General features: G+C 49.3%; 1 protein-coding gene across 1 annotated transcript; it reads left to right on the top strand.

Annotated features, from left to right (window-relative positions):
* Positions 1 to 45: 45 nt before the first annotated feature.
* On the top strand, positions 46 to 9,554 carry CUNH1orf109 (chromosome unknown C1orf109 homolog). The gene is made up of 5 exons (XM_052717530.1): positions 46 to 114; positions 1,543 to 1,817; positions 3,595 to 3,774; positions 5,442 to 5,560; positions 5,694 to 9,554. Exons 2-5 carry the CDS (start codon positions 1,543 to 1,545, stop codon positions 5,771 to 5,773), a joined length of 654 nt encoding a protein of 217 aa, XP_052573490.1. The 5' UTR covers positions 46 to 114; the 3' UTR covers positions 5,774 to 9,554.
* The last annotated feature ends 1,056 nt before the right edge of the window (positions 9,555 to 10,610 follow it).

Raw genomic sequence — 10,610 nt, 5'->3', positions numbered from 1 at the left:
CAATGCCCAGAAGTCATTGCGGCCTACGTCTTCTTTTCGCGACTTCCGAGTCGAGCTAAGTGGAACCAGACTGTCGGGTTTGCTTTTGAGCGTGTGCGGACCGTGCCAAGCACGGTGAGCTTCTTGGTGTCTACTTAGATTTAACTACCCAGGATTTAAGTATTCCTGCTGGTTTAGGGACACGGCTGGCAATCTCAAAGAGAGCAGACAAAACTTTGGCTCCAGAAACACGAGTTCGAAGAGAGACAGGCCCCAGGAACTTGCAATCTAAAGCAGAAGATTGCCCTGTCCTGAAGAAACCTCTTCTGAAGACTTCCAGGACCCGCTTCCTGGGGTGAGAAGCAAGGGTCCTTCCGCAGAGAGAGCTGGTAAGAGGACCGCCGGAACCTCCACTCTTGAGTGTCAGCGGCGACAAGATAGACAGACAGCTTTACCCTGCCACCCTCAGCAGCGTGAGGAGTTCCCCTAAGCTTTAGGGACTTCAGCTCAGCTGGTGGCTTTGTCGTTGAAAATAATTCAGGACTAGCTAGTTTAAGCAGATTCACACACACACACACACACACACACACACACACACACACACACACACACAACATTGGCTGGCCTGGAACTCTCTGTGTAGACTAGGTTGCCTTGAACTCAAGAGATCTGCCTGTCTGTTGTCTCTTCAGCGCTAGGATTAAAGGTGCACACCACAATGCCCAGCCTAAAGCTATTTTTAATACAGGCTTAAGCACAAGGATTAAGAGAGAGGCCCCAGGCAGAAAATAAAAGACACTTTCAGGCCGGTCGGTGGTGGCGCACGCCTTTAATCCCAGCACTCGGGAGGCAGAGCCAGGCGGATCTTTGTGAGTTCGAGGCCAGCCTGGTCTACAGAGCGAGATCCAGGACAGGCACAAAGCTACACAGAGAAACCCTGTCTTGAAAAACCAAAAAAAAAAAAAAAAAAAAGACACTTTTAGGCTGCTCAAACAATCTCAGAAAGTAAGACATGGCCAAGTGGGAGAGTCAGCAATTGATTGTCTTAACATGAGGCATGTATACTATTTTGGTGGCTTTCAAGATACATCTCAAGAGGGTCTCTAAGCAAAACTTGTTACTCCTTTCTCTCGTTTCTTGTTTGATAAGAGATGTAAGTGAGGTGGCTTCTGAGATGCCTTGGATGGTATTATAGAAAGTGAAGCCAGGAGCGCCTGTGGTTGTACAAGGGCTGGTACATGTCCTTCCCATGTAAGTGGGATTTCTGGAGAGATTTCTAGAAGGTTGAAGGTTTACAGCTGGGAAGGAAGGAAGGCCTGAAGCAGCTGGTAAATTGTACTGTTGGAATTCTCACTTCGTTGCTGACCAAAGTCATCAACTTGCTTCCAGGATGAGGAGCCTGTTCTTTTTCATGTCCCCCAAAGTCTCCCTACCTTTCTATATTGCCTTAGGACTGTTTGAAGACCAAAGCTGGCCACCTCACGAGGTGAGAAATGACTCACCCTTGTCCCAGGCCCTCCCTTTCTGGTACCCTGACTCTTGGGTTTATCTTCTTCCCATCAGATGGCTCAAGACCAGCCTTTGCTGGCTGTGCAGGAGGTCCTGAGGAAGTGCTTCCCCGTGGTGGAGGAGCAGCAGGACCTGTGGCAAAGCACTGTGCAGGACTGCTCGCCCCTCCTCTCCTCTCTCAGCAACCTGGCTGAGCAGCTGCAGGCTGCACAGAATCTGCGGTTTGAGGATGTGCCGGCCCTTCGTCCCTTCCCGGACTTAGAGGAGCGGCTGAGGCGCAAGCAGCTGGAGGCTGGTGACATTGTCCTGGACAAGCTCGCTGAGAGGCTGTAAGAGGCTCCACGGCCCCCTTTCTTGATGGAAAGATCTTAAAGCTCCGTGACATCCCAGCCCCAGTCAGGGTGGGCAGACAAAAGTTACAAAAGCAAGCTGGGAGTGGTCATTCAGGGGACTAAGGTTGAAGGACTGTGAGTTTGAGGCCAGCTTGGGGTACATTTTAAGACCTTGTCTCAGAAAACAACAACAACAGCCAGGTGGTGGTGGCACACGCCTTTAATCCCAGGACTGGGGAGGCAGAGGCAGGCAGATCTCTGTGAGTTCAAGGCCAGCCTGGTCTACAGAACGAGTTCCAGGAGAGGCTCCAAAGCTACATAGAGAAATCCTGTCTCGAAAAAAATAACAACAACAACAACAAAATAACAGGTCGAGTGTGGTGGCCACATGTCTTTAATCTGAGCAGTCAGGAGGCAGAGGCAGGCAGATCTCTGAGGTCGAGGCCAGGACTCACAGAGAAACGCTGTCTCAAAAATAAATAAATAAAATAAAAATAAATGAATAAAATGAAAAAAAAATATAAATAACCCCAAACCAACTAAATAAACAAAAGCAGAAAAGAAGGGGACTGGAGAGAGGGTGGCCGCCTTCTGTCGTTGTGCCAGAACTGAGGCCATTACCGTACACACACCTCTGCTTAACCCTGTTCACACATCTGGAAGGGGACTGGAGAGAGGGTGGCCGCCTTCTGTCGTTGTGCCAGAACTGAGGCCATTACCGTACACACACCTCTGCTTAACCCTGTTCACACATCTGGAAGCAAGAAAACAGAAGGTCAGACCTTTGTTAAAGTTTGTTCTACACACAGGTGGATACATGTATGGCTGAAATAGCCTGCTAAGCAATAACCCAGGTGTTACATTGATACTTTGTTTTCTGTTTGTGTTTTTACTGTTGGTCACAGTCTATAAGCTAGACTCAGACTCATGGGATTGTTTCCTGTTTTTACACTGTAAGGCATAATCGGGCTTTTTAGAATCAGAGTTCTGGGCTAGGGGATCCTTTGTCCTTAGGAAGTTATAGCCTTTTTCTTGGTGATGGGTTCCTTATAGTCAGTGTTGGAGTAATAACTAGGCAGCAGGTAGCCCATACCTTTAGTCCCAGCACCCTGACTGGGGGTGGGGGGCGGGAGAAAAAGAAGATTACCTAAGCAATGCCAAAATCCCCCCCCTCACCCCACCCCCACCCCCGTGACACAGGGTTCTCTGTGTGTAACCACCACCGCCGCCGCCGCCACCACCAGTGCAGAAGTCCTTTCTACACATTGTCGTAGTTCTCTCTGTGATGACCATTCATTCACTGATACACTGACTGTGTTTGCTGTACATGTAGCCCTGAGCCTTTATGCACGGGGGAAGCAACTCGCTTTCCCTAGCAGTCCAGGCACCCTGAGCCCTCACTGTTGTCATTCAGAACTGTCCAAACAAGGGCAGTCAAGGTGGCTCATTGGGTGAAGGCACTTGCTATGCAAGCCTGATGACCTGAGTAGTTCAATCCCCAGAACCCATGGAAAGGTGGAAGGACAGAATGGACACCACAAAGTAGTCCCCTGACTTCCCCACATGTGCTGTGGCGTGTGTGCACCCTCCCCCATACTTAATTAAAAAGAATTTGCAAAGTGGGACTGGGGTGTAGCTCAATGGTAGACCACTCCCCTAGTGTGTCTGAGGGTGTGAGTGCCCTCTTAAAAACCTCCAAATGCCAGTAGTGGTTAGAGAAGCCTTACCTCCTCCCATTCCCATGATACTGCCTAACATTCCACTTTTCCCACAGAGCCACCCTCCTCAAGGTCCGCGACACCGTCAGCAGGCACGTGGAGCAGGTGTTTCAGACCTACGAGCAGCATTCGGCTGCGCTTGACATGGATGCTGTCCTGCGGCCCTCGGTTGTGAGCCCCTCTGTGGCCGACATGTTGGAGTGGTTGCAAGACATCGACAGACACTATCGAAGCTCATATCCTTGAGTGCGTCCAGACCGCCCAGAGCTGCTCCCAGAAGCCTTTGCTGACTCAGCTCTCACAAGATCAGCAGGCTGTATGGTTTGCTGCAGCTCTCTTCAGAGCTCAGCCATGGATTCTGCCTGCATCTGTTTTTATCGGCGTTGCTTACAGTTGCCTGCTGGGCACTGCTGTAGGTGCTGAGAGGCGGCGGGCGTGAGAAGAGGGGAATACATAGGGTCACCTGTGCTGAGTGCGAAGAGTCAAGCCGGGAAGGCGGGGAAGGAAGGTGGGGCTGTCTTTTTTTTTTTTTTTTTTTTTTTTTTTGAGACAGGGTTTCTCTGTGTAGCCCTGGCTGTCTTGTCCTCTGTCTCGAAGATCTGTCTGCCTCTGCCTACTGAGTGCCAGGATTAAAGATGTGTGCCACCACCACCCAGCTTGGAGTTGTGATTTTAATAGTGTCAAGGCAGGCACCCATGAGGCAGTGGTGGTTATGACCTTTGAGCAAAGATTTGAAAGAGTGAAGGAATGAGCCACGTGGATATTTGGGAGAAGAATGGTCCAGGCAGAGGGTACTTCGAGTGAAAAGGCCTGGGTGGGGGCATGCCTGGTGTATTTAGGAAGTAGCCAGGAGGTCCATGTGGTGAGGGCAGGGCATGGTGTCAGGGGGCCTTGGTTTTTTGAGAAGGATCTTGAAGATTTTGGCTGTTATTCTGAGATGAAAGTTCTGAGAAGTCTTTAAGCAGAATAGTGTGGCCAAGGCCTATGCTTAGCAGCATTCATGTAGAGGTCAGAGGATAACTTGACAGAATCAGTTCTCTCCTTCCGCCATGTGGCTCCCAGGATGAAGTTCAAGTCATCAGATTTGGCAGCAAGCACCTTTCCCAGTGAGCCATCTTGCCTGCCCCTGACATGGACTCTTAGTCCTGTATCCCCTCCTGACAGGCTTTCCTCTGTCTCCAGATGTCTGTCTCAGAGCTGTCTGTGGTGAAGGACCACAGACTGTCATCTCATATCTGGTTGTGTTCATCTGGGAGTTGTCAGCTCTTCCGTTGCTGGCCTAAGGCTCAGAATCCCGCCTTTCCTCCATTGCTACCTTTATTAGTCTGGCTGCAGCCATCTTTCAGCCATGTCAGGACTCGGGAGGCCTGTAGTGCTGAGTCTACTCCATGCTTCCTCTGCCTGTGCCTCTGTTTCTCCAGTGGTGTGTCTGGCTCAACTGCCACTGAGGTTTTTGTTTTGTTTTTGTTTTTGCTACATTTTAGTTTCTCTCCATAGCCCTGGCTGTCCTGGAACTGGCTATGTAGATCAGGCTGGCCTTGAACTCACAGAGGTCAGCCTGCCTCTGCCTCCTGAGTGCTGGGGTTAAAGGTGTGGGCCGATACAGCTGACTAGAACAGCCACAGGGTTCTGTCTCTTAAGTCACTTTGCTTTTCTGTCTGGTCCATCCTGAGCCTGTGAGGTCTGCGTCCTCTTTCCTGGTAGCATCATGTTGTGCTAGTACAGGTGCTCATCAGTCCTCTTGGCACGGGCGAGCCCTGCCTACCTGGGAAGGTGTACCAATGGCTGTGCTGCCACTTTTGGCTTCCCACACTTCTCTCCAGCAGATTGCCTTTTTCTCTTTTCTTTTTTCTTCTTTTCTTTTTTCCTTTTCTTTCCTGAGCAGTCCTTAACTTCTGGGAAGGTACCTGAAGAGAAAGTACCTGCTCTCCTCCATCCACTGGGGAGACTTGGCCAGCGTCCAAGCACTGCCTAAGGCCTGGGACCAGATTTCCGAAGATGAATGCCAGACCCTTGTGCCAGGTACTGGTTTCCATTAGTTCCCCATCTGCCTTCCTTTCCCTGCAGCTTGCCTCTTTGGAGGTGTTAGAGACACCGCTGCTGTGCTTCTGGGCCTCAGTAAACCTGATGTCTTGTACCCTGCTTCCTGTTCTAGATATCCTGGTGAGTGTCTCCTTCTTCCTGGAAGAGCCAGGAAGTTGCGCAGTGTCTGGAGATCTGGAGCCCCGCAGTTGAGGGCTGCTGTTGCTACCTCTGCTGTTTCTAAGTGCGCATCGGCAGTGCAGCCCGACGCCCTGAGATACCAGAACCTACTGTCGAGGTCCCTGGGGCTTCTCCACGCTGGGCCGTGGCCAAGGGTCCATGGCCGTTGCCCCTGCGGCTCTGGCAGGTGGATAGGGGCAGAGGAAACAGGAAAGGCAGCGCTGATGAGCAGTGTCCATCTCCGTCGTTAGGCTGGACTGGCAGGGAAGGAAAGGGTAGGAGGTAGAGGGCCACAGGCGCCTCTGCGTCAGCTGAAGTACTTCGTCCGGTTGGCTCAGGTCCTGGTTGTGTGTGTCAATATCTGAATCCTTAATGGTTTAAAGATATGAGTGGGTCTGGGAGTGCAGGGCAGTACCAGTGTGTATGTGGCACATGCGAAGCCTTGGATTCAATCCCTTGCACACCCTAAAAAGGGAGGGACTGAAGGAAAGAGCATTTGAAATGCTTCACAGTAGTTCAAAAAGCCAATTTCCATTTCCAAAATCAGCCACCAGGGGGAGATGGTGTAGCGTGAACGGTTCTGAATGTTTTGTCCTTGAGAGGTCCCCTGTTGCTGTTAAAAGTAACTGAGAGCCAGGAATAGCCCACTCACCACTGGAGAGGCAGACAGGTGATCTCCATGATTTTGAGATCACCCTGATCTACATAGCTCCAGACTAACCAAGGCTACATACTGAAACTGTCTCAAAAAAAAAAAAAAAAAAAAAAACCCCAAACAAACAAACAAAAAAAACCACCAAGGCCAAAGAAAAGAGGGAAAGAAATAAGTGAACTGAGAATAGCGAGACTCTCCAGCTGCCAGGGTTGAGACTCAGGTGACCTCTCATTGACTACATTCTTCTGAGTCTGGAGGGACTGGCCAGGTAGGAGACTATGCCAGCTGTGATTGTTAGTTTTGATTGTTCATTTGAAACATGTAAAGTCTCCTAGGAAGGGAAACTCAATGAGGAATGTTCTAGATTTGGCTGGCCTGCAGGCATGGCTGCAGGATTTTCTTCATTGAGGTGAGAAGAGCCATCCTGAATGTGGGTGGCATCGTTTCACGGCTGGGCCCTAGATCGAATGAGAGAGCGAGCAGGCTAACCACCAACAGGCACGCACTAATCCATTGCTCTTGATGGTGGGTGTCACGTGACCAGCTGCTTCAAGTGCCTGCCGCCTTGACTTCCCTGCGGTGATGGACTGTACCCTCAAATCATGATTCTAATAAACCCTTTCTCAGTTGTACTGGTCAGCGTGTATCATAGTGTTTTAGGTTCTCTAGAGGAGCAGAACTGATAGAATGAATGAATATATATCCAGAGAGATCCGGGCAAGAGTGAGGGCAGGCAAGCCGAAAGCAGAACTTTCTTCTTCCACCTGCTTTTATGTGGGCTGCCACCAGAAAGTGTGGTTCAGACTTGGGATGGGTCTTCTCACCTCAAATGATCCAGATTTAGGGTGAGTCTTCCTACCTTAATGATCTAGTTAAGAAAAGCCCTCACAGGCATGCCCAGCTGCTTGGGTTTTAGTTGATTCCAGCTGTGGTCAAGTTGACAGCCAAGATCAGCCATCACACACAGTAACAGGAAATAAGCTGAGAGGCAGCCTTGAGTCAGAGCCTCACTCAGCCTCTGCAGAGACTGCTTGCCTTGGGGTCCTGGTTTCCGACATGCTGCCATGCACAGGACTTAACGCAGAGGATGAATACATTTAAAAAGAACGTGACGTTGTTTTTCTTACTACATTTTTTGTTTTTAATTAAAGGGAAACTAGAAAAAAACTTAAACGACAGGAAAGTATAATGCAGACCCACCCTAGATATTCTGATCTGTGTCCCTTCACTATTCACAAATTTAAAAACAAAAACATTGATACAAACTTGTTCTTTTTACCTTTGTGGATAGTGGGACATCTGCAAATAAGCCAGCAAAACAGTACTGTATAGATGATCTGACATTTTGTGAATATATTACTTTTTTTTTTGTTCTTTATGCATGTTTGTGTCTATGCATGCGTGTTCATGTATGGGTGTGTATGTGCATGTATGTGTGTGTAGAGACCAGAGGATGACTAGGTGTCATCCCTGGGAACATCATCCTCCCCCTTTGAGACATGGTCTCTCATTGCCTTTGAACTTACCAACTAAATTATGTGTGCTGGCCAGTGAGCCAGGACCCTCCTCTGTCTCCCCAGGACTGGGATTACAAGCTTGCCACAATGCCTAATGATCTTCCTCAGCTCCTCAAATGCCAGGGCTACAGCTGGGTGCCACCATGCCCACCGTTAGTACTGAGTCTTACGCTGGGCCCTGGGCATAGAGGTGGAAGAAAGCTATAGGAAGTACTATCGTTGAGGCCTGGGGCCACCAGAGGGTATCAGATCCTCTGGGACCAGAATCACAGATGGTTCATCAGCCACCGTGTGAAATGAATGTGGGTCTTTAAGAGCAGCTGGCTGTCGACCACTGACCAACCTCTGCAGCCCCAGGCCAGACAGTTTTGAATCGGTGTTTCTCAAGCTTAAGTGTGCATATAAATGACAAGTATCTTGTTAAAATATAGACTCTCACCCTTTAGGTTCTGCTGAGGTCTCAGGTGATGTCAGTGCTGGTGGTCTAGGAGTTGTAGAGAACTGGATTCGGAGTATAGTAGAGTAACGGGAGGGTTACAGTTGAAGTCAAAAGCACTGTGGGAGGAAAGAGGCACTGTCGGCTGTGGGAACTGCTTGATGCTGACAGTGACATCTGAATTAGCCTTGGAGGGAATTGGACTTGGGCTGGATCAGGGAGAGGGGAGCAGGGCAGCCCAGGCCTTGGGACAGTCCAGGCAAAAGCAGCCTTGGCTTGAGGGTGGAGTTTGCTGCAAGTCTGTTGTGGGCCAGGCACCATGCTTGTTACATTTACTCCCAGGGCCTGGTATGTTAATAAGATTCAGAATATCAACTATGGAGTTTGTAGGACGGGAAAACAAGACCCCATCTGTGAGGTCAGCTTGGGCCAGATTGTGTAGAATCCTGACTTTTTGCTTAAGAGTTTGTATTTGGGGGCTAGAGAGAGAGTTGGCTTTCAGTATGTGCTGGCTGAACAAGCAGAGACCTGAGTGTTCTCAGCACTCATGGTAAAGCCAGGTGCAGTGAGATGTACTTATAATGAGAACTCTGGAAAGCCAGGACAGACTCTGGGGCTTGCTGGACAGTGAGCGGGCTCTGGGTTCATTGAGAGATCCTATCTCAAAAGCAAAGCAGGGCCGGGCGGTGGTGGCGCACGCCTTTAATCCCAGCACTCGGGAGGCAGAGCCAGGCGGATCTCTGTGAGTTTGAGGCCAGCCTGGTCTCCAAAGCGAGTTCCAGGAAAGGCGCAAAGCTACACAGAGAAACCCTGCCTCGAAAAAACCAAAAAAAAAAAAGCAAAGCAGGTGTAGACCAGAGAAGTAGACACTTGACTTCTCTCTCCGGCCTCCATGTGCATTTGCATACACACATGCACACGGGCTTGTGTTTTGTGCTAGAGATGGGAATTGTATTTTGTGCTAGAGATGGGAACTCTGTGTGTGTGTGTGTGTGTGTGCTATGTAACACTTCAGCCTTTGAAGGACCCTATTCTATCTATGAGGGTGGCCCCATAACGTAGTATTGCTAGTGACCTCCTAGGCATTTTGTTGAAATACACAACAGAATCACTAAAGTCCATCTCTCAGAATGTACCTGCTTTATTAAGTACCAGTTATAAATGTTTTATTTATCGTAATAAAGCTGTCTTTCTCCTTGAAACAGATATTTATAGTGTTTGGTAATTATTTAAATAGAATTGCTTTTGTTTTCTTCACTCTTAGATTTTCTATTAAAAATGCTGTCTCTCTCTCTCTCGCCGGGCGGTGGTGGCGCACGCCTTTAATCCCAGCACTCGGGAGGCAGAGCCAGGCGGATCTCTGTGAGTTCGAGGCCAGCCTGGTCTCCAAAGCGAATTCCAGGAAAGGCGCAAAGCTACACAGAGAAACCCTGTCTCGAAAAAAAACCAAAAAAAAAAAAAAAATGCTCGCTCTCTCTCTCTCTCTCTCTCTCTCTCTCTTTTGACTAAGAATGCATTTTAAGTTCCTGATGCCTGTGGAGGCCAGAGGAGGGCTTTAGATCTACTAGAACTAGGGTTATGGGTGGTTATAAACTGCCATGTGGGTGCTGGGAACTGAACTTGGGTCGTCTGCTAGAACAGCAAGTGTTCTAAACCACTGGGACAGCTCTCCAGCCCCTAAAATGCCAACCTTTTCATTATTATTTTAGACTTTAAATCTAAAAATAAATGTGATTTATTTATTGGGTAAGGTACACATCACCTGAAGTGTAAAAGGTGCACGGATATATCCAGAGAAAACTTCTCCTCCATCCGCCTCCTTCTCTTGATTGCAGACAGCCAACGCTAAATGCTTCTGGTGTCTCTGGTACAGTGGGTTTCTCCGAGGTGGCCCTGGTGACCCCACCTCTGATATTCGTGCCCTTTGGTGTGCCGCTCTGTAGTGCAGCTTCTAATAAGTGGAATAGTGAGAGTCACTTCTGGGAATAGATCATCAAGAAAACTGCTTCTGCCGGGCAGTGGTGGCGCGTGCCTTTAATCCCAGCACTCGGGAGGCAGAGCCAGGCCGAGTTCAAGGCCAGCCTGGTCTACAGAGTAAGTTCCAGGACAGGCAGGACTGTTTCACAGAGAAACCCTGTCTCAAAGGAAGAAAGGGCCGGGCAGTGGTGGCGCACGCCTTTAATCCCAGCACTCGGGAGGCAGAGGCAGGCGGATCTCTGTGAGTTCGAGGCCAGCCTGGTCTACAGAGCGAGATCCAGGAAA

The sequence above is a fragment of the Peromyscus californicus genome, unplaced genomic scaffold (assembly GCF_007827085.1).
Source record: "Peromyscus californicus insignis strain IS unplaced genomic scaffold, ASM782708v3 Scaffold_5__1_contigs__length_169319896, whole genome shotgun sequence".
In the NCBI taxonomy this organism is placed as follows: domain Eukaryota; kingdom Metazoa; phylum Chordata; class Mammalia; order Rodentia; family Cricetidae; genus Peromyscus; species Peromyscus californicus.
Note: the sequence above shows the minus strand (reverse complement) of the source record. Positions and strands in the feature narration are given on the sequence as shown.

Coding starts and splice junctions, on each gene's coding strand:
- CUNH1orf109 (XM_052717530.1), top strand. CDS start 1,543: ATGGCTCAAGACCAGCCTTTGCTGGCTGTGCAGGAGGTCCTGAGGAAG. Junction 1,818..3,594: donor GACAAGCTCGCTGAGAGGCT/GTAAGAGGCTCC, acceptor CTTTTCCCACAG/AGCCACCCTCCTCAAGGTCC. Junction 3,775..5,441: donor GACAGACACTATCGAAGCTC/ATATCCTTGAGT, acceptor ACTTCTGGGAAG/GTACCTGAAGAGAAAGTACC.